A 24,056-nucleotide genomic window follows, 5' to 3' on the forward strand; every position below is an offset into this window, starting at 1 on the left:
ATTGTAAATGAGAACTTGCTACCTGGTTAAATAAAGGTGAAATAAAAAAAAAAAGATTTTACACTGCTACTACTCACTGTTTATTATCTATGCATAGTCACTTTACCCCTACCTACATGAACAAATTACCTCGACTAACCCCACATTGACTCGGTACCAGTACCCCCTGTATATAGCCTTGTTATTGCTACACACGATAGCCCATGATAACAAAGCAAAAACAGGTTTTTAGATTTTTTTGGGGGAAAAATAATTACAACTGAAATATTACATTTACTCAAGGACATTGAGACTTGTCCCGAACCCACTCCTGCGATGTCTTGGCTGTGTGTTTAGGGTTGTTGTCCTGTTGGAAAGTGAACCTTCGCCCCAGTCTGAGGTCCTAAGCGCTCTGGAGCAGGTTTTCATCAAGGATGTCTCTGTACTTTGTTTCATCTATGCCTCGATCCAGACTAGTCACCCAGTCCCTGCCACTGAAAAACATCCCCACAGCATGATGCTTCCACCACCATGCTTCACTTTAGGGATGGTGCAAGGTTTCCTCCAGATGTGACGCTTGGCATTCAGGCCAAAGAGTACAATCTTGGTTTCATTAAACCAGAGAATCTTGTGTCTCATGGTCTGAGAGTCTTTAGGTGCCTATTGGCAAAATTCAAGCAGGCTTTCATGTGCCTTCTACTGAGGAGTGGCTTCCGTCTAGCCACTCTACCATAAAGACCTAATTGGTGGAGTGCTTTAAAGATGGTTGTCCTTCTGGAAGGTTCTGCCATCTCCACAGAGGACCTCTGTCAGAGTGACCATCGGGTTCTTGGTCACCTCCCTGACCAAGGCCCTTCTCCCCCAATTGCTCAGTTTGGCCGGGCGGCCAGCTCTAGGAAGAGTCTTAGTGGTTCCAAACTTCTTCCATTTAAGAATGATGGAGACCACATTGTTCGTGGGGACCTTCAATGCTGCATACTTCTTTTGGGTACCTTTCCCCAGATTTGTGCCTCAGCACAATCCTGTTTCGGAGCGCTACGGACAATTCCTTCGACCTCATGGCTTGGTTTTTGCTTTGACATGCACTGTCAACTGTGGACCTTTTTTATAAACATTTCAAGCTTCATCAATGGAAACAGGATGCACTTGAGCTCAATTTCGAGTCTCATAGCAAGATATTTCTGTTATATATATATATATATATATATTTTTTTTTTTATATATTTTTTTTTTATATATATATTTTTTTTATATATATATATATTTTTTTTTATATATAAATTGACCCTAAAAATCTAAAAATATGTTTTCACTTTGTCATTATGGGGTATTGTGTGTAGATTTAAGAGGGGAAAAACATGATTTTATCCATTTTAGAATTAGACTGTAACTTAACAGAATGTGGAAAAAGTCAAAGGGTCTGATAATCGTACAATATCATGTGCAGCTAGCTACATAGCCTATTGGATATGGTTTCTTATGAGATTAAGGGTTGAGGATGGGTTAGCGTTAGGAGGGTTGGAGGTATGGGTTGTGCCTGGCTCTTCCCTACCCTGGCTGGCTCTGCGGCACGCCTGATTTTTGTTGACTGAAGTGCAATTAAAGTGCGGGGGTTTAGAGTGAGGGTGTCTGCCCAAAAGTGGGTGTTTCCACTGCTTCCTGTGCAGACACTGCTGATGGGGAGATAACAGGGTTGGGACCTGGGCTGGAGCCACACACTGCCATACCACATCACCGCAGAGGGGCAGAATGGAGAGAAGCTGTAGACACACACACTACATGTCAAGCAGAAAATACGAACCCACCCCAGAAATTTACAACACATCTTGTTAGACACATTACGCACACAAACTGTGCACAAACATTATCAGCACTTTAACACGCACACACTGACACGTTTGAACACCCTTCCCCCAGTCATCCTCCTCCTCAAACTTGTAGTTGACCATCTGTAACCATGACAACACCAGACACTGGTTCCATCCCAGACAAACCAGTTTTGACTGAAAACAACCAAACCACTATGTTTAAGTGATGAAGTTGTTCCTTTAGAGCGCACACACACAGGGGTGGCATGTAACCAGGCGGTTAGTGTTGGGCCAGTGACTGAAAGGCCGCTAGTTCGAATCCCCAAGCGACAAAGTGAAAATCTGTCTGTGCCCTTAAGCAAAGTGCTTAACCCTGATTGCGCCACGGTCACTGTTGATCATGGCTGACCCCTGCTGTGACCCCACTCCCAGAGGGTGACTCGGGGAGAGTTGGGATATGCAAAAAAATAAAAATAAATAAAAATATATATATATTAAAAAAACACATTACCAATTCCAAATTGTACAAATAGGCCAAACATAAGCACCCACCAAATTATTATTATTGCACACACACTCCAACACACACATCCACCGACACACACAACATATGGAATATAGCTGTCTTGACTTGGAGCCGGTTCCCCGCTGCTTCTAAGTGCTCCCCCCACCTTCTCCCCTCTTTCAGAGCTTGTCTGGGGAAATTGTAGGCTGCCAACATTCCTGTGAGAAGTTAAGGGTCTGAAAAGAGAAGAGAGGAGCTCTGCATTGGCTGTGTGGCTCTGCCTTCCTTCCTTCCTTAATGGAGGTTGTGAGGTGGACCTATAATTTGTAGTGGGTTCCATGCGTCGCTCAATGCCTGCATGGGCGTAGACTGAACTGTTGGAGGGGCAGGGAAGGCGGTAACTAGACATGGGGGAGGGGGTGCTGGATTCCTCTCTGTCTTGGGAGAAAAGACACAAAAATGACGACGATTTGTGCGTCACTTCCATCCGTAGCTGTAATACCATCTAACGATAACCCTTTATGTACAGTATCCATGTTAGCTAAAGAAAAGATCACTCAGAAATTCAGTTTGTGCATACAATGACCATACAATCGCTGCACACACTGTAACTCGCTTTGGATGAAAGTGTTTGCTAAGTCTCTCCCTCTCTCTCGCTCTGCAGGGTTTCCCGCCCCTGCCTAACGAAGCTGAGATCGCACAAACCAAAAAGCTTTTCCGTCGCAGGAGAAACGACCGACGGTAAGCACACAAACACACACACACACACTTTCTCCCTTCCTGGAACGTTGTTGCAACGCTGATGAAACACTAGGCCAGGCCAGAACCCTTAACTCTTCTCTCCAGTCAAAGCAGGAATGCTCCTGGCCCCAGACTCACTTACACACAGACAGAAAAGGCAGATTTTGTTTTTTACAAATCTTACTGAAGTCTATTTCTTCATGTATCTGGTCTGTGTAATGATACTGGTTGTGTCCTAAATGGCATCCTATTGCCTTTTTATAGTGCACTACTTTTGACCAGAGCCCTATAGGCCCGCTATAGGGTGCCATTTGGGATGCAGACACTGTCATCTCCAATCACACTTGACTGTAGATATGAACCTCTGTCTCTCAGTTCTTTTGCTCACTGCAGCGTTCAACGTTCCTTAACTCAATGAAATTAGTTTAATCGCAGTTTAATCTTCTGAAAATGTTTCCGCATGACGTCATTGGAAAGTTCTCCCCGGTTGCTAAGAAACAACTGAGAAAGAAAATATTTGCGTCTCTGACTGAAAGGAGGAAAGTTGAGCCAGAGAGTGAAATGTTAACTTATTTTATATTCTCTTTTATTTATTCCTCTCTTTCTTTACACTATTTTAAAACCAGTGTTAGATAATTGATTCACAGTGATTGTGTGGTTAAATAGCTGTGGTTGGATTATAATATTGCTGATGCCAGATCACAGTATACTAGTATAGACTGCAGAGAAACTGGCTGGAAGATATCACAGGTAATGGCTTTGACTTGGGGCCCTGCCTGCTTGCCTGGCTGGCTGCCGGGCTGGCTGTGTTTTTGTATTGTTAATATTTACTGAGAGAAAATAATGTTGCCTCTGGCTACAGGAGGAAGGATCAGTTTCTTGTGTGGTTTGCCTTTTATGTCAGTAAGGTACTGCAATTGCATGGTTGTATGGGTTGGAGTATGACAACCAAAGGCTATGATTACATTTAGAAGTTTCAGAGAGTAAATAATAAAAAAATCAAGCAGATCTATTGGTCTATGCTGGACCATATGTGCATACTGGACCTTACTTTCTGCAGTGCTGTGGCTTTCAGAGCAGGACTGTAATTACCCTCAGCCAGCTCCAGCCCCGACCACAGAGCAGCACAGAGCCAGGAGTGAATGGAGGTTCAGCCAAGGGGTGGGCCCCATCGCCCCAACCAAGCATTTCCACACACTTGTGTTCATGCACACACGAAAACACACACACTCAGGCCTGCACTGCCCCAACACTTCTATACACACACATCCAACGCCTGGCCCAGTTCTCTCTACCGCTCTCCTTATTTCCTCCCTTTTTCCTTTCTTTTCTCTCACTCACTTTTTCTGGAATGATACAGTCCCTCTACATTTTCAGCTATTACATTCTTCCTTCTGCCTGCTGTCTCTAGAAACACACCCACAATGCATCTCTCTCAGGGCGGGGCCAGAGCCACTTTCTCCCCTCACAGAGCTCGTCGTCAGGCCCAGCTAACGTGCGGTAATAGCGGTGTGTGTGTGTGTGACAGTGAATCATATTGTGAAAAATGCATCAGTCCCACGCCAGTCCTGCTATTAAAGCAATGCTCTGCCATTCATTCCATAAATTAACACATCTATTACTTGCATTGCTTTACACCCCCGGGATAGGTAGAGGGAGCGGTACACGCCATATAGGAAGAAAACAGAGAAAGAAGACTAAAGTGTCATATCCTTATTAACCCTTGTGAGTGGGAGCAGTGCAATAAGCTCAGAGGCAAGCAGAGCGAGAGGGAGGCGGAGAGGGAGACTGGGTATAGGTACTAGTGACTGAACGTAGAGGTATCATCATTTAATCATTCCAGTCATTTTCTGTTGTCCTCTCCTCCCTCTCTGTGGGGAGCCTGACCTTTTGTAAGAGACGGAATGAGAAACGGCGGGAGAGAGAAGCAAAGAGTGGGACAGAAAGAGCGTAAGGGATACAGAGGAAAAGGGAGTCTCCTGTACCTAGAAAAGATTACTGTATAGATTTTGGATATGCCTGTTGTGGTGGCGCTAGCTGACTTACTGACTTTTCCCTGGGGTGGTGCTCTTTATTTACTCACTCTACCTCTTTTCTCCTTTTGACTGTGGCCCTTCTCCTTCCTTCACCCTCTCTCTGACCCTGACTCCCCCTCATCACTTCTCTCCCCTCACCTTCATCTCTTTCTCACTTGCTCTTCTCTCCCTCACTCTCTTGCTCTCCCTCTCTCCCGCCTCTGTCTCTCTCCCCCTCTCTCGCTGTGATGGATGTGTACTCAGCGTTCTGTACACAGTCTGACAGAACCCACTGGGCACACAATGTAATTTCAACATGGATAATTGGGCAATATTTGGTTGAGACGTTGCTCAATGAGATTACAACCTATATTCACCCACTCAGCCAAAAGTTAGTTGAATTTCCAATGTGTTATCACTATACTTTCTAAAATCACAACCAAATTCCAATGTCAAATACAATATTTTGTTTATTTACTGTATACAACAGATTAATCTAATAGCAGAACAAAATCACCTGGATTGTAGTTGAGATTACATTAAAAGTACATGGTGCAAGTGATCAATGCCATTCAAGATTCTGCGCAGGTGATTGCAGCAATTGTGAAGAAATCAATTGCTGCAGGTCTGTACCCTCAAAATCCGGGAATCTTGCTTCCATTCAGCCACGAGCATTAGTGAGGTCAGGCACTGATGTTGGGCGATTAGGCCCGCAGTTGGCGTTCCAATTCATCCCAAAGGTGTTCGATGGGGTTGAGGTCAGGGCTCTGTGCAGGCCAGTCAAGTTCTTCCATACCGATCTCGGCAAACCATTTCTGTATGGACTTTGGTTTGTGCGAGGAGGCATTGTCATGCTGAAACAGGAAAGGGCCATACACAAACTGTTGCCACAAAGTTGGAAGCACAGAATCGTCTAGAATGTCATTGTATGCTGTAGAGATAATATTTCCCTTCACTGGAACTAAGGTGCCTTGCCGGAACCATGAAAAACAGCCCCAGACCATTATTCCTCTTCCACCAAACTTTACAGTTGGCACTATGCATTTGGGCAAGTAGCGTTCTTCTGGCATCCGCCAAACCCAGATTCGTCTGACGGACTGCCAGATAGTGAAGCATGATTAATCACTCCAGAGAACGCGTTTCCACTGCTCCAGAGTCCAATGGCGTCAGGCTTTACATCATTCCAGCCGAAGCTTGGCGTTGCGCATGGTGATCTTAGGCTTGTGTGTGGCTGCTCGGCCATGGAAACCCATTTCATGAAGCTCCCGACGAACAGTTATTGTGCTGACGTTGCTTCCAGAGGCAGTTTGGAACTGGTAGTGAGTGTTGCAACCGAGGACAGACTTCTTTTTTTTTTTTTTTACGCGCTAGGCACTTCAGCACTCTGTGGTCCCATTCTGTGAGCTTGTGTGGCCTACCACTTTGCGGCTGAGCCGTTGTTACTCCTAGGCGTTTCCACTTCACAATAAGAGCACTTACAATTGACCGGGGCAGTTCTAGGGCCGAAATATTACAACCTGAATTGTTGGAAAGGTGGCAACCTATGACGGTGCCATGTTGAAAGTCACTGAGTTCTTCAGTAAGGACATTATACTGCCAATAATGTGTCTATGGAGATTGCATGGCTGTGTGCTCGATGTCTTACACCTGTCAGCAACGGGTGTGGCTGAAATAGCTGAATCCACTAATTTGAAGTGGTGTCCACATACTTTTCAATGTGTGTATAGGCCTATATAGCATCATTGATACAGTATATGATTGATATAGTATGGTCACATTTAATTTGCTCTGTAAAACCTACCCTTTGGAATGACTTTGATAGCGATAGTGTTTTTTGTTGTTTATACTGAACAAATTTGTTTACATCCCTGTTAGTGAGCATTTCTCCTTTGCCAAGTTAACCCATCCACCTGACAGGTGTGGCATATCAAGAAGCTGCTTAAACAGCACGATCATTACACAGGTTCACCTTGTGCTGGGGACAATAAAAGGCCACTCTAAAATGTGCAGTTTTCTTATACACAATGCCACAGATGTCTCAAGTTTTTATGGAGTGTGCAATTGGCATGTTGACTGCAGGACAAATTAGCTAGCAAGTGCAAGCTAGCTATAAAATTGCCATACATGTTTAATGCTTTTCGACCTGTCCCCAAATTAATATAATTGGTTCAGAGTTTGTTTTGATATTTTAACCTGTGTGTTGTGATCGCGTTTGGTGTGGGGGGACAAAATACATTTATGCACGATGGCGCACGCGCGCATCCAGTTTGGGTTCTGTGTAAGCCAAAGGGTAGCCCTAAATCAGTGGTTCCCAAACTTTTTATAGTCCGTACCCCTTCAAACATTCAACCTCCAGCTGTACCCCCTCTAGCACCAGGGTCAGCGCACACTCAAATGTTGTTTTTTTGCCATCATTGTAAGCCTGCCACACACACACTATACGATACATTTATTAAACATAAGAATGAATGTGAGTTTTTGTCACAACCCGGCTCCTGGGAAGTGACAAATAACTCTTATAGGACCAGGGCACAAATAATAATATAATAATCAATCATTTGTCTCTTTATTTAGCCATGTTACATATCAAACCATATTTGTTAATGAGAAAGGTGTGCTTGAAAGGATGCACATAACTCTGCAATGTTGGGTTGTATTGGAGAGAGTCTCAGTCTTAAATCATTTTCCACACAGTCTGAGTTCTGTTATACTCACAGACACCATTCAAACAGTTTTAGAAACTTTAGGGTGTTTTCTATCCAAAGCCAATAATTATATGCATATTCTAGTTACTGGGCAGGAGTAGTAACCAGATTAAATCAGGTACGTTTTTTTATCCGGCCGTGTAAATACTGCCCCCTAGCCCTAACAGGTTAAAGGTTGAGACCGAGTCTGCATCTCTCACATGGGTAGGCAGACTATTCCATAAAAATGGAGCTCTATAGGAGAAAGCCCTGCCTCCAGCTGTTTGCTTAGAAATTCCAGGGACAATTAGGAGGCCTGCGTCTTGTGACCGTAGCATACGTGTAGGTATGTACGGCAGGACCAAATCGGAAAGATAGGTAGGAGCAAGCCCATGTAATGCTTTGTAGGTTAGCAGTAAGACCTTGAAATCAGCCCTTGCCTTTACAGGAAGCCAGTGTAGGGAGGCTAACACTGGAGTAATATGATCAAATTTTGGGGTTCTAGTCAGGATTCTAGCAGCCGTATTTAGCACTAACTGAAGTTTATTTAGTGCTTTATCCAGGTAGCCGGAAAGTAGAGCATTGCAGTAGTCCAACCTAGAAGTAACAAAAGCATGGATTAATTTTTCTACATCGTTTGTGGACAGAAAGTTTCTGATTTTTGTAATGTTACGTAGATGGAAAAAAGCTGCCCTTGAAACAGTCTTGATATGTTCGTCAAAAGAGAGATCAGGTTCCAGAGTAACGCCGAGGTCTTTCACAGCTTTATTTGAGACGACTGTACAACCATCAAGATTAATTGTCAGATTCAACAGAAGATCTCTTTGTTTCTTGGGACCTAGAACAAGCATCTCTGTTTTGTCCGAGTTTAAAAGTAGAACATTTGCAGCCATCCACTTCCTTATGTCTGAAACACAGGCTTCTAGCGAGGGCAATTTTGGAGCTTCACCATGTTTCATTGAAATGTACAGCTGTGTGTCATCCACATAGCAGTGAAATTTAACATTATGTTTTCGAATGACATCCCCAAGAAGTAAAATATATAGTGAAAACAATAGTGGTCCTAAAACGGAACCTTGAGGAACACCGAAATGTACAGTTGATTTGTCAGAGGACAAACCATTCACAGAGACAAACTGATATCTTTCCGACAGATAAGATCTAAACCAGGCCAGAACTTGTCCATGTAGACCAATTTGGGTTTCCACTCTCTCCAAAAGAATGTGGTGATCGATGGTATCAAAAGCAGCACTAAGATCTAGGAGCACGAGGACAGATGCAGAGCCTCGGTCTGACATCATTAAAAGGTCATTTACCACCTTCACAAGTGCAGTCTCAGTGCTATGATGTGGTCTAAAACCAGACTGAAGCGTTTCGTATACATTATTTGTCTTCAGGAAGGTAGTGAGTTGCTGCGCAACAGCTTTTTCAAAACATTTTGAGAGGAATGGAAGATTCGATATAGGCCGATTTTAGTTTTTTATATTTTCTGGGTCAAGGTTTGGCTTTATCAATAGAGGCTTTATTACTGCCACTTTTAGTGAGTTTGGTACACATCCGGTGGATAGAGAGCCGTTTATTATGTTCATCATTGGAGGGCCAAGCACAGGAAGCAGCTCTTTCAGTAGTTTAGTTGGAATAGGGTCCAGTATGCAGCTTGAAGGTTTAGAGGCCATGATTATTTTCATCGTTGTGTCAAGAGATATAGTACTAAAACACTTGAGTGTCTCCCTTGATCCTAGGTCCTGGCAGAGTTGTGCAGACTCAAGACAACTGAGCTTTGGAGGAATACGCAGATTTAAAGAGGAGTCCGTAATTTGCTTTCTAATGATCATGATCTTTTCCTCAAAGAAGTTCATGAATGTATTACTGCTGAAGTGAAAGCCATCCTCTCTTGGGGAATGCTGCTTTTTAGTTAGCTTTGCGACAGTATCAAAAATACATTTCGTATTGTTCTTATTTTCCTCAATTAAGTTGGAAAAATAGGATGATCGAGCAGCAGTGAGGGCTCTTCGGTACTGTCTTTCCAAGCTAATCGGAAGACTTCCAGTTTGGTGTGGCGCCATTTCCGTTCCAATTTTCTGGAAGCTTGCTTCAGAGCTCGTGTATTTTCTGTATACCAGGGAGCTAGTTTCTTATGACAAATGTTTTTAGTTTTTAGGGGTGCAACTGCATCTAGAGTATTGCGCGAAGTTAAATTGAGTTCATCAGTTAGGTGGTTAACTGATTTTTGTCCTCTGATGTCCTTGGGTAGGCAGAGGGAGTCTGGAAGTGCATCAAGGAATCTTTGGGTTGTCTGAGAATTTATAGCACGACTTTTGATGCTCCTTGGTTGGGGTCTGAGCAGATTATTTGTTGCGATTGCAAACGTAATAAAATGGTGGTCCGATAGTCCAGGATTATGAGGAAAAACATTAAGATCCACAACATTTATTCCACGGGACAAAACTAGGTCCAGAGTATGACTGTGGCAGTGAGTAGGTCCAGAGACATGTTGGACAAAACCCACTGAGTCGATGATGGCTCCGAAAGCCTTTTGGAGTGGGTCTGTGGTCTTTTCCATGTGAATATTAAAGTCACCAAAAATTAGAATATTATCTGCTGTGACTACAATGTCCGATAGGAATTCGGGGAACTCAGTGAGGAACGCTGTATATAGCCCAGGAGGCCTGTAAACAGTAGCTATAAAAAGTGATTTAGTAGGCTGCATAGATTTCATGACTAGAAGCTCAAAAGACGAAAACGTTGTTTTTTGGGGGGTAAATTGAAATTTGCTATCGTAAATGTTAGCAACACCTACGCCTTTGCGGGATGCACGGGGGATATGGTCACTAGTGTAAACAAGAGGTGAGACCTCATTTAACACAGTAAATTCATCAGGCTTAAGCGAAAGTCAGGCCAATCACATCAAGATTATGATCAGTGATTAGTTCATTGACTATAACTGCCTTTGAAGTGAGGGATCTAACATTAAGTAGCCCTATTTTGAGATGTGAGGTATCACGATCTCTTTCAATAATGGCAGGAATGGAGGAGGTCTTTTTTCTAGTGAGATTGCTAAGGCGAACACCGCCATGTTTATTTTTGCCCAACCTTGGTCGAGGCACAGACATGGTCTCAATGGGGATAGCTGAGCTGACTACACTGACGGTGCTAGTGGCAGACTTCACTAAGCTGGCAGGCTGGCTAACAGAGTCCCAGAAAGAGGGCAAATTATCTACAAATTCTATCTGTTGGGAGGGGCAGAAAACAGTTTTCAACCAGCGATTGAGTTGTGAGACTCTGCTGTAGAGCTCATCACTCCCCCTAACTGGGAGGGGGCCAGAGACAATTAATTGATGCCGACATCTTTCTAGCTGATTTACAAGCTGAAGCTATGTTGCGATTGGTGACCTCTGACTGTTTCATCCTAACATCATTGGTGCCTACGTGGATAACTATCTCTATACTCTCTACACTCACCAGTTTTAGCTTTAGCCAGCACCATCTTCAGATTAGCCTTAACTTCGGTAGCCCTGCCCCCTGGTAAATAGTGTATGATCGCTGGATGATTCGTTTTAAGTCTAATACTGCGGGTAATGGAGTCGCCAATGACTAGGGTTTTCAATTTGTCAGAGCTAACGGTGGGAAGCTTCGGCATCTCAGACCCCGGAACGGGAGGAGTAGAGACCAGAGAAGTCTCGGCCTCTGACTCCGACTCGCTGCTTAATGGGGAGAACCGGTTGAAAGTTTCTGTCGGCTGAATGAGCGACACCGTTTGAGCATTCCTACAGCATTTCCCTCCAGAAGCCATGAGAAAGTTGTTCGGCTGCGGGGACTGTGCGAGGGGATTTATACTGTCTGTACTTACTGGTGGCACAGACGCTGTTTCATCCTTTCCTACACTGAAATTACCCTTGCCTAACGATTGCATCTGAAGCTGGGCTTGCAGCACAGCTATCCTTTCCGTAAGGCGATCGTTCTCCTGTATATTATGAGTACAACGACTGCAATTAGAAGGCATCATATTAATGTTACTTAGCTTCGGCTGTTGGAGGTCCTGACGAACCATGTCAAGATAAAGCGTCCGGAGTGAAAAGTTGAAATGCATAGAATTCACTGGCTTGTATGCGAAGCAGTAATTGTTTCAAAACATCTCCTGCCATGTCACTGATGTGTCGTGAAACAGTTTTGTTTGATGAAGTATTGTCTGTGTAGTTTTTTGGGGCCTTTTCCCCCAGTGTTATCCCAGCCATATCTGCGGCAGCAGGAATAATGAAGTCTTCCACAATAGTATGGGGCTTGCCTGTCCTAGCCACTCAGTAGCTCACCATATAAGATGCTTCTAGCCCCTTCTTATTAATGGTATCTGTTGCATTTATACATGTCTTCCTACTTGAAAGTCATCTTAATTCTCACTCAAACTCCCGTGGCTTATTTTTCAAATTGGCATGTTTTGTTTCTAAATGTCTGCAGAGAGTGAAGGTTTCATCGAGATGTGCGATATTACTTTTGCACATACACTACCGTTCAAAAGTTTGGTGTCACTTAGAAATGTCCTTGTTTTTGAAAGAAAAGCACATCCCGGAGTCGACTCTTCACTGTTGACGTTGAGACTGGTGTTTTGCGGGTACTATTTAATGAAGCTGCCAGTTGAGGACTTGTGAGGCGTCTGTTTCTCAAACTAGGCACTCTAATGTACATGTCCTCATGCTCAGTTGTGCACCGGGGTCTCCCACGCCTCTATCTATTCTGGTTAATGCCAGTTTGCACTGTTCTGTGATGGAAGTAGTGCACAGCGTATGAGATCTTCAGTTTCTTGGCAATTTCTCGCATGGAATAGCCTTCATTTTTCAGAACAAGAATAGACGGACGAGTTTCAGAAGAAAGTCCTTTTTCTGGCCATTTTGAGCCTGTAATCGAACCCACAAATGCTGATGCTCCAGATACTCAACTAGTCTAAAGGCGGACAGTTTTATTGCTTCTTTAATCAGCTGTGCTAACATAATTGCAAAAGGGTTTTCTAATGATCAATTAGCCTTTTAAAATGATAAATCTTGGATTAGCTAACACAACGTGCCATTGGAACACAGGAGTGATGGTTGCTCATAATGGGTCTCTGTACGCCTATGTAGATATTCCATAAAAATAGCTGCCGTTTCCAGCTACAATAGTCATTTACCACATTATCAATGTCAACACTGTATTTCTGATAAAATGTTGTTATTTTAATGGACAAAAAATGTGCTTTTCTTTCAAAAACTGTGACCCCAAACTTTTGAACGGTAGTGTATAACACGCTGTGGCTGAAAGGCACAACTCCCGATATTAGTGAATGACAAATCAATGTTGTTCTCATCATATTTGCGCCTCTTTGATGGTCCAACGTCGCTGTCTGTTCGGTGCTTTCCCGGGTTAGGGGGCAGTAGCGCTTCGGCTGCATCAGATTCACAACTGTCAGTGTCCGTGCTAGCTGGGCTAACAACAAATGTAGAATTACGGATGTTAGCATTGGATGTGCTCATGGAAGCAGAACAACTTGTGTCGTCGACAGGTGCAGGTGTAGTACTGCTGGTAGTAGAAGTACTACCAGTAGAGCTGGTATGTGTCTCTGGATGTGGGCCTTACTTTTTTTAACCATTTATCCATTTTCGAGCAAATGGAATGAGCAGCAGCTACGTTCGGCTACATACGGACTGTTAGTGGATTTCCCGCGAGAGAGTTGTGTTGTTATTTCGCTGAACACTAGATGGTTTATTTTTATTTTTGGCAGTAAAACGAGGCTACTTAGGCGTGGGAAAAACCTCACCCAAATGTACAGCCCCGTTGGACAATATTAATGGACTGTTTCAAAATGTGAAGAAATATTATATTTTTTTAAATGTGAATCATGTTTTTATTTGGCGTACCCCCGACGGTATTGCACATACTTGGGAATACCAGCTCTAGATACAGTTGATGTCGGAAGTTTACATACACTTAGGTTGGAGTAATTAAAACTTGTTTTTCAACCACTCCACAAATTTCTTGTTAAACTATAGTTAGTCATTTTTCCAACAATTGTTTGGAGCCACTGCTCCAAAACCACCATAAAAAGCCAGACTACGGTTTGCAACTGCACATGGGGACAAAGATCGTACATTTTGGAGAAATGTCCTCTGGTCTGATGAAAAAAATAGAACTATTTGGCCATAATGACCATCATTATGTTTGGAGGAAAAAGGGGGAGGCTTGCAAGCTGAAGAACACCATCCCAACCGTGAAGCACGGGGTGGCAGCATCATGTTGTGGGGTGCTTTGCCTCAGGTGTGACTGGTGCACTTCACAAAATAGATGGCATCATGAGGGAGGAAAATGATGTGGATATCTCAAGACATCAGTCAGGAAGTTTAAGCTTGGTCGCAAATGGGTCTTCCAAATGGACAATGACTCCAAGCATACTTCCAATGTTGTGGCAAAATGGCTTAAGGACAACAAAGTCAAGATATTGGAGTGGCCATCACAAAGCCCTGACCTCAACCCTATTGAACATTTGTGGGCAGAACTGAAAAAGCGTGTGCGAGCAAGGAGGCCTATAAACCTGACTCAGTTACACCAGCTCTGTCAGGAGGAATGGGCCAAAATTCACCCAACTTATTGTGGGAAGCTTTTGGAAGGCTACCCGAAACGTTTGACCCAAGTTAAACAATTTAAAGGCAATGCTACCAAATACTAATTGAGTGTATGTAAACTTCTGACCCACTGGGAATGTGATGAAAGAAATAAAAGCTGAAATAAATCCTATTATTCTGACATTTCACATTCTTAAAATAAAGTAGTGATCCTAACTGACCTAACACAGGGAATTGTTACTAGGATTAAATGTCAGGAATTGTGAAAAACTGAGTTTAAATGTATTTTGCTAAGGTGTATGTAAATGTCCGACTTCAACTGTAGATCAATTTTCCAGTAAGATGTACTGCCCAGCTTATTGTTCTTTTTTCTGATAGTGGATATAACGTTGAACATCTGCAGTTGTTTTAAAGGTACAAATTCAACATATTTTATACAAGGTTTGTCTATGTTGAAATTTGCTTACCATGATAACATAACTTGTGGTTGAAATTTCAACCTCAAAACAAAATGTATTACTTTTTTCAAATCCAATGTATTTTCCAGAGATTCCACATCACAATACTTTAACAAATGACATTAACAAATGACATTAAAACAATGTTGATTCAACCAGTTTGTGCCCAGTGGGAAAGAGCTCTGCTCTGTTTTCTCTGCACTGCTGTGTGTTTGTGTGTGTGACCGCGCGCGCCTGCGCTGCTGGCACGGAGGACACTGCGGTCTTGTTTGTCAGAGTTTTCTGGCTTAAGGACAAATCTTTCCCCTGGCAGGAACACCTTGCTGCAGAATCACATGAGGCAATACTCCAGCTAGAGTTACACACACCGCATACACACACACACACACACACACACACACACACACACACACACACACACACACACACACACACACACACACACACACACACACATCTCCTGTATAAATACTGTATAGGTGATCACAGCCAATAAGGGAAACATAAATCATTACTAATCTGGGAATATACCAGCCTGAGAAATGGCCATAATTGGCCATTAAACCAATAGATCAGTGTTTATCAGTAGTCTATTTCCCCCGCAGCATCTCTCTGTATTTGTCCCAAATGGCTCCCTATTTGATGCACTACCATAGAGCTCTGGTATAGGGAATAGGGTAGCGTTTGTCACATGCGCTGAATTCAACGGGTGTAGACCTTACAGTGAAATGCTTACTTAACCAACAATGCCGTTTTAAAAAATATACCAAAAAAAGATGAATAAGAAATAAAAGTAACAAATAATTAAAGAGCAGCAGTAAAATAACGATAGCGAGGCTATATACAGAGGGTACCGGTACAGAGTCAATGGTTAGTCGAGGTAATATGTACATGTAGGTAGAGTTATTTAAAGTGACTATGCATGGATAATAACAGAGAGTAGCAGCAGGACAAAAGACGGGGAGGGGCAATGCAAATAGTCTAGGTGGCCATTTGATTAGATGTTCAGGAGTCTTATGGCTTGGGGGTAGAAGGTGTTTAGAAGCCTCTTGGACCTAGACTTGGCGCTACGGTACTGCTTGCCGTGTGGTAGCAAAGAGAACAGTCCATGACTAGGGTGGCTGGAGTATTTGACAATTTTTAGGGCCTTCCTCTGACACCGCCTGGTATAGAGGTCCTGGATGGCAGTGATGCAACCAGTCAGGATGCTCTTGATGGTGCAGCTGTGGAACCTTTTGAGGATCTGGGGACCCATGCCAAATCTTTTCAGTCTCCTGAGGGGAATCGGTTTTGTTGTGCCCTCTTCACGATTGTCTTGGTGTGCTTGGACCATGTTTGTTTGTTTGTTTGTTTGTTTGTTGGTGATGTGGACGCCAAAGAACTTGAAGCTGTCAACCTGCTCCACTACAGCCCCGTTGATGAGAATAGGGGTGTGCTTGGTCTTCCTTTTCCTGTAGTCCACAATCATCTCCTTTGTCTTGATCACATTGAGGGAGAGGTTGTTGTCACCACACAGCCTGGTCTCTGACCACCTCCCTATAGGTTGTCTTGTCGGTGATCAGGCCTACCACTGTTGTGTCATCTGCAAACCTAATGATGGTGTTGGAGTCGTGCCTGGCTGTGCAGTCATGAGTGAACAGGGAGTAATGTAGGTGGACTGAGCACGCACCCGTGTTGAGGATCAGCGTGGCGGATGTGTTATCTACCCTTACCACCTGGGGGTGGCCCGTCAGGAAGTCCAGGATCCATTTGCCAAAGGAGGTGTTTAGACCCAGGGTCCTTAGCTTAGTGATGAGCTTTGAGGGCACTATTGTTTTGAAAGCGGAGCTGTAGTCAATGAATAGCATTCTCACAAAGGTGTTCCTTTTGTCCAGGTGGGAAATGGCAGTGTGGAGTGCAATAGAGATTGCATCATCTGTGGATCTGTTGGGGCGGTATGCAAATTGGAGTGGGTCTAGGGTTTCTGGGATAATGGTGTTGATGTGAGCCAAGACCAGCCTTTCAAAGCACTCCATGGCTATAGACGTGAGTGCTACGGGTCGGTAGTCATTTAAGCTGGTTACCTTAGTGTTCTTGGGCACAGTGTTACTTGCCTCGAAGCGAGCATAGAAGTAATTTAGCTCGTCTAGTAGGCTCGAGTCACTGGGCAGCTCTCGGCTGTGCTTCCGTTTGTAGTCTGTAATAGTTTGCAAGCCCTGCCACATCCGACGCGCGTCGGAGCCGGTGTCGTACGATTCAATCTTATTCCTGTATTGACGCTTTGCCTGTTTGATGGCTCGTCGGAGGGCATAGCAGGATTTCTTATAAGCTTCCGGGTTAGAGTCCTGTTCCTTGAAAGCGGCAGCTCTACCCTTTAGCTCAGTGCGGATGTTGCCTGTAATCCATGGCTTCTGGTTGGCGTATGTATGTACAGTCACTGTGGGTACGATGTCATCAATGCACTTATTGATGAAGCCAGTGACTGATGTGGTGTACTCCTCATTGCCATCGGAAGAATCCCGGAACATATTCCAGTCTGTGTTAGCAAAACAGTCCTGTAGCTTAGCATCTGCTTCATTTGACTACTTTTTATTGACTGAGTCACTGGTGCTTCCTGCTTAAATGTTTTTATTGTAAGCAGGAATCAGGAGGATAGAATTATGGTCAGATTTGCAAAATGGAGGGTGAGGGAGAGCTTTGTACGCGTCTCTGTGTGTGGAGTAAAGGTGGTCTAGAGTTATTATATATATACATTTTTTCCTCCTCTGGTTGCACATTTAACATGCTTGTATAAATTTGGTTAAATGGATTTAAGTTTTCCTGCATTGAAGTCCCCGGCCACTAGGAGCGCCGCCTCTGGATAAGTTTTTTCCTGTTTGCTTATGATGCGGTCTTAATGCCAGCATTGGTCTGTGGTGGTATGTAGACAGCTATGAAAAATACAGATAAACTCTCTAGGTGTGGTCTACAGCTTATCATGAGATACTCTACTTCAGGCAAGCAAAACCTTGAGACTTCCTTAGATATCTTGTACCAGCTGTTTACAAATATACATAGACCGGCACCGCTTGTCTTACCAGAGGCTGCTTTTCTATCCTGCCAATACAGTGTAAAACCCAGCAGCTATATGTTATTCATGTCTTCGTTCAGCCACGACGCCGTGAAATATAAGATATTACAGTTTTTAATGTCCCGTTTAATCTTAATCTTGCTCGTAGGTCATCGATTTTATTTTCATGTGACACCATTCTTTCCTATGAGAAGCTCAATAGCGCATTAAAACTAAATTAAGTCTGTTCAGATGCCCTCTCATGGAGACATAACGTGCAGTTTTGGCTACTCCAGGAAGTGACGTTGCAGGCTTGCTCGGTGCTGCCTCCTCTCATTGAGTAACTCAAGTTGAAGGTCGACCAGGGTATTGTAGGCTGCCATTAGCAACCAAATTATCCTTATAACTTCTTATGATGTGAATTTTTTAATAATCGGTTCAAGGACATACGTCTGGTGTATTAGAAGCAGTTATTGGTACCACCAAACTTTTTATTTATTTACATGAAGATTGACCACAAAGACCGCCAGTTTTCCGTTCAATATAATGGGGATCCTGTTTTCTGCTAACAATGCCTGGAGTACCGCGTTCAGCCTTGAACTTCAGCAGCTTCAATGAGAGCGGGCAGTGGTTCTCCCCTGTATCAAACACGCTAATCCTCATCACTATACATAAACGTGTATGTAGTGTGTACTATCCATGATTGTATCCACCCCAATGTGATAAGGTATATTCATCTCCCATTCAGGATGGCTTATGTCTCAAGTCAAGGGTGGTTATGTTATGTTATGGTTAGTGGTTAGTGGTTAAGGGTGGTGGGAATGCAGATGATTTATTTTAATTTATAGGATTTGTTGTCGTGCTTTTGAAGGAGAATGGCACTCCTATCTTCTCTCTCACACACGCACAGATACACACTGCCTGTCTACTCTATTTTTAATGTCTCTGCTACAGCTTCTGTCACCTCTCAGACATGTCAAGTTATTTGGCTCTGAAACATTCAGTGTGCAGTCCTAGGCCTAGCTAGTTAGACATCCATCACTTAACCCTACCCTCCAGATGAGGAACATGCACACAATCAAAAATAAAAATATATATAAACGCAACATGCAAAAGGCAACAATTTTCAATGATTTTAATGAGTTACAGTTCATATAAAGAAAATCAGTTAATTGAAATAAATAAATTAAGCCCTAATCTATGGATTTCACATGACTGGGCAGGGGTGCAGCCATTGGTGGGCCTGGGAGTGCATCGGCCCACCTATTTGGGAGTCAGGCCCACCCACTGGGGAGCCAGGACCTTCTCCCCACAAAAGGGCTTTATTACAGACTGATTTCAGGGCTGGTCTCAGACAATCCCGCCAGTTTGACGTGCTTCCAAATTCTCTAAAACAACGTTGGAGGCGACTTAACATTACATTTTCTGGCAACAGCTATGTTAGAAATTCCTGCATTCAGCATGCAAATTGCACGCTCCCTCAAAACTTGAGACATCTGTGGCATTGTGTTGTGTGACAAAACGGCACATTTTGGCGTGACCTTTTATTGTCCCCAGCACAAGGTGAACCTTTGTAATGATCATGCTGTTTAATCAACTTCTTGATATGCCACACCTGTCAGATAGATGGATTATCTTAGCAAAGGAGAAATGCTCACTAACGGATGTGAACAAGTTTGTGCACAACATTTGAGAAAAATAAGCTTTTTGTGCATATGGGACATTTCTGTTATCTTTTATTTCAATTCATGAAACATGGAAACGATACTTTACATGTTGTGTTTATATTTTTGTTCAGTATAGATATACAGATGTAATTTGTACCTGATTTGTTGCAAGAACGAAACAACTCATGCGTACATGAACACACTACTGTATATTTCAATATGAATCACATGTAACAGGACATTAACATGGAAACATGCAAGCTCACACACACCCTGTTCTTAACAATGGCTCTGCAGAAAAGCTTTATTTTCTTGCTTGTTGTCATTGGAAGGAAGCTGCCATGGATTGCAGAGGGGGGAGGGGCTACTAAGGCTGCTAAGGCTGCTGTCTGAAAGGAGGGAGAAACACACACACGTTTTGAATTTAGCCAACACGGCAACTGGGTAGAAATTAGACCTGATTTACAGGAATGTGCTTCTTACTGCCTCGATTCAGGGAACATGTTTAATCTTTCCCCCTGGAACGTTTCAGAATGGTTCAGAGAGTCAATACTCCTGAGGGCGTCTGCCTAACCTCTCACTGACTACAGGGAAGGCCTTTCTATATGGACTGATTACTTGAGATGGGTTAGCTGGAAGGTGATATTCTCTTGACAATCTAAGTCATATAGTAGATTGAGAAAAACAGCAAGGCTGGCTTTGGAGTGTAGCCATTTTATCTCAAATTAGCAATTTGCCAAGCAAGCACACTTCTTATAACCCCCGGCCTGCCTTTGCCCAAGACACAAACCAAGTCTTTGACTGCTGTGGTGGCTTTCTTGATAGCACCAATCTGCCAACTGTAAGCTCATATCCACACACCAAAGCCACTATCAGCCACTTGCTTACTTTGTAGAGTGGGGAAACACTACTGTGTTACTATGTAGTTTTATGGGCTTAAGATGAAGGAATCCCACTTTTGACATCCTCTACTTCTAAATGTGTTGAACATAGAATATGTTGTGTGTGTTGCATGCATGTGTGCGCTCAAGTTGTCAATGAGTAGAGCTGGCTACCACATGCCAGTCTGTCTCGCCACCTGGTTTGAATCTTCTGCCTTTCCTCAACTACCAACCAACCGGAATGACCTGAGATGTTTTCTATATAGACACAGATGAGGGCAGATGAACGCACACAGACGCACACACACAGATAAATAGACATGCTTGCTGTATTCTGTCTGGAGCCTATGGTCTTTCTAAAAACTAGTGTACCAGTAAGGATTTCCTTCGCTGGACAACTGGTTACAGCTGTTGATAAGTCATTGATAAATATCTGCAAATGTTTTTTCACGTCATTACATTAAGATAGCTACAGTACCAGTCAAAAGTTTGGACACACCTAATTGTTCAAGGGTTTTTCTTTATTTTTACTTTTTTCTACATTGTAGAATAATAGTGAAGACATCAAAACTATGAAATAGCACATATGGAATCATGTAGTAACCAAAAAAGTGTTAAACAAATCTAAATATTTTATATTTGAGATTCTTCAAAGTAGCCACCCTTTGCCTTGATGACAGCTTTGCACACTCTTGGCATTCTCTCAACCATGCATTTCAGTGAATAGGTGTGCCTTAAAAATTAATTTGTGGAATTTCTTTCACTCTTAATGTGTTTGAGCCAATCAGTTGTGCTGTGACAAGCTAGGGGTGGTATACAGATGATAGCCCTATTTGGTAAGACCAAGTCCATATTATGGCAAGAACAGCTCAAATAAGCAAAGAGAAACAACAGACATCATTACTTTGCGGTCCAACTCATCCCAAACCATCTCAATTGGGTTGAGGTCGGGTGATTGTGGAGGCCAGGTCATCTGATGCAGCAATCCATCACTCTCCTTGGTCAAATAGCCCTTACACAGCCTGGAGGTGTGTTGGGTCATTGTCCTGTTTAAAAACAAATGATGGTCCCACTAAGCGCAAACCAGATGGGATGGTGTATCGCTGCAGAATTTTGTGGTTACAATGCTGGTTAATTGTGCCTTGAATTCTAAATAAATCACTGACAGTGTCACCAGGAAAGCACCCCAACACCATCACATCACCTCCTCCATGCTTCACGGTGGGAACCACACATGCGGAGATCATCCGTTCACCTACTCTGTGTCTCTCAAAGACACGGCGGTTGGAACCAATAACTCAAATATGGACTCATCAGACCAAAGAACAGATTTCCACCAGTCTAATGTCCATTGCTCATGTTTCTTGTCCCAAGCAAGTCTCTTCTTATTGGTGTCCATTTGAGGTGGTTTCTTTGCAGCAATTTGACCATGAAGGTCTCCTCTGAACAGTTGATGTTGAGATGTGTCTGTTACTTGAACTCTGAAGCATTTTTTTGGGCTGGAATCTGAGGTGCAGTTAACTCTAATGAACTTATCCTCAGCAGCAGATGTAACTCTGGGTCTTCCTTTCCTGTGGCGGTCCTCATGAGTGCCAGTTTCATCATAGCGCTTGATGGTATTTGTGATTGCACTTGAAATGTTCCGCATTGACTGACCATGTCTTAAAGTAATTGTGGACTGTTGTTTCTCTTTGCTTACTTGAGCTGTTCTTGCCATAATATGGACTTAGTCTTATATCAAATAGGGCTATCTTTTGTATACCACCCCTACCTTGTCACAACACAACTGATTGGCTCAAATGCATTAAGAAGGAAATAAATTCCACAAATTAACTTTTAACAAGGCACACCTGTTAATTGAAATGCATTCCAGGTGACTACCTCATGAAGCTGGTTGAGCTGTCATCAAGGCAAAGGGTGGTTACTTTGAAGAATCTCAAATATAAAATATATTTTTGATTTGCTTAACACTTTTTTTGGGGGGGGGGGTTACTACACGATTCCATATGTTATTTCATAGTTTTGATGTCTTTGCTATTATTCTACAATGTAAAAATAAAGAAAAAAATTACAATTAAATGTTTCAAATACAGTAGTCCCTTGAAGTCCTTGAATTTGACATGTTAATGTCTGTATGAACCCTGCTTAAATGATGTATAGTCGTAACCCTATGTTGTATAGATATTTACACTGCGTAAACAAACATTAAGAGCACCTTCCTAATATTGAGTTGCACCCCGTTGGAGCATGGACTTTACAAGGTGTCGAAATCATTTTAAAAAATGTTTAAATGTAACCTTTATTTAACTAGGCAAGACAGTTAAGAACAAATTCTTATTTACAATGACGGCCTAACCCGGCCAAACCCTAACCTGGATGACGCTGGGCCAATTGTGCGCGGCCCTATGGGACTCTCAATCACGGCCCGTTGTGATACACCCTGGAACCAAACCAGGGTCTGTAGTGACGCCTCTAGCACTGAGATGCAGTGCCATAGACTACTGCACCACTCAGGAGCACTTAAACCTTTTGTTTTGCCCATTCACCCTCTGAATGGTGCACACACAATCCATGTCTCAATTGTCTCAAGGCTTGCAAATATTTGTTTTGGCTGTCTCCTAACCTTCATAACCACTGATTTGAAGTGGATTTAACAAGTGACTTCAATAAGGGAGCATAGCTATCACCTGGATTCACCTGGGCAGTCTGTCATGAAAAGAGCAGGTATTCTTAATGTGTTGTACACTCGGTATATATTCCTTGAAGTACACATGTGGAGCTGCATTTTTTATTTATTTTTTCAAACCATATTGAAATGTTGATCCTAATGTCACACATTGGCGCCAGTTATTTATAGAAAGACCCCTATACACCCTGGGTCGTAGTACTGAACCAGGAATAGGTAAGACTTCTGTGCTGCTGCTGCTAATTCAATCTAGTGACGCCTCACAACACTTGATAAAGAATCTGTCTGGAACATAATGAAATATTTGAACCTTGAAGTGCTTATATTGAGTGTTTCCTCTCAGCTGTCTGGCTGGCTGGATCGATGTGCTGGTCTGGGTCAGAGAAGGCTACCTGCAAAATGGCAAGCCACTACTTTTGCTCTTGTCAAAGGTAGTGGACTACGTCAGGAAGAGGGTGCCATTTGGGGCACATCTGAAGTGTTTCTAAATCAAAGGTTCTCAAATCAAATCACATTTTTTTTTTAAACCACAGGTGTAGACAAACAGTGAATAACAATAATGAGTAAAAATAACATGGCTAAATATAGGGGGTACCAGTACCAAGTTGATGTATAGGGGTGTGAGGTAATTGGGGTAGCTACTGTATGTACATATAAGTAGGGTTAAAGTCAGTAGGCAACAGGATAAATAATAGACATTAGCAGCAGCAGGTAGCAATTTGATTAGCTATTTAGCAGTCTTGTTTAGAAATCTTATGGCTTGGGGTAGAAGCTGTTCAGGATCCTGTTGGTTCCAGACTTAGTGCACTGGGACTGTTTGCCATGCTGTAGCATAGAGAACATTCTATGGCTTGGGTGGCTGGATGCTGACAATTTGTTGTGCCTTCCTCTGACACCGCTTGGTATAGATGTTCTGGATGGCAGGGACATCAGCCCCAGTGGGCCATACACCACCCTTAGTAGCGCCTTCCGGTCGGGTGCCTTGCAGTTGCCATAGCAAGCAGTGACGCAGCC

The 24,056-nt window shown here is 43.0% G+C and overlaps 1 protein-coding gene across 7 annotated transcripts in view; it reads left to right on the top strand.

Annotated features, from left to right (window-relative positions):
• LOC115159097 (CBP80/20-dependent translation initiation factor) overlaps positions 1–24,056 on the top strand; it is a 136,189-nt gene that overhangs the window by 53,976 nt on the left and 58,157 nt on the right. For all 7 annotated transcript variants that reach the window (XM_029708486.1, XM_029708487.1, XM_029708492.1 and 4 more), the window contains one exon: positions 2,957–3,033. In XM_029708486.1, coding sequence (XP_029564346.1) covers positions 2,957–3,033 — 77 coding nt within the window. The remainder of the gene's footprint in view (positions 1–2,956; positions 3,034–24,056) is intronic.

The sequence above is a fragment of the Salmo trutta genome, chromosome 23, assembly GCF_901001165.1.
Source record: "Salmo trutta chromosome 23, fSalTru1.1, whole genome shotgun sequence".
Taxonomy (NCBI): domain Eukaryota; kingdom Metazoa; phylum Chordata; class Actinopteri; order Salmoniformes; family Salmonidae; genus Salmo; species Salmo trutta.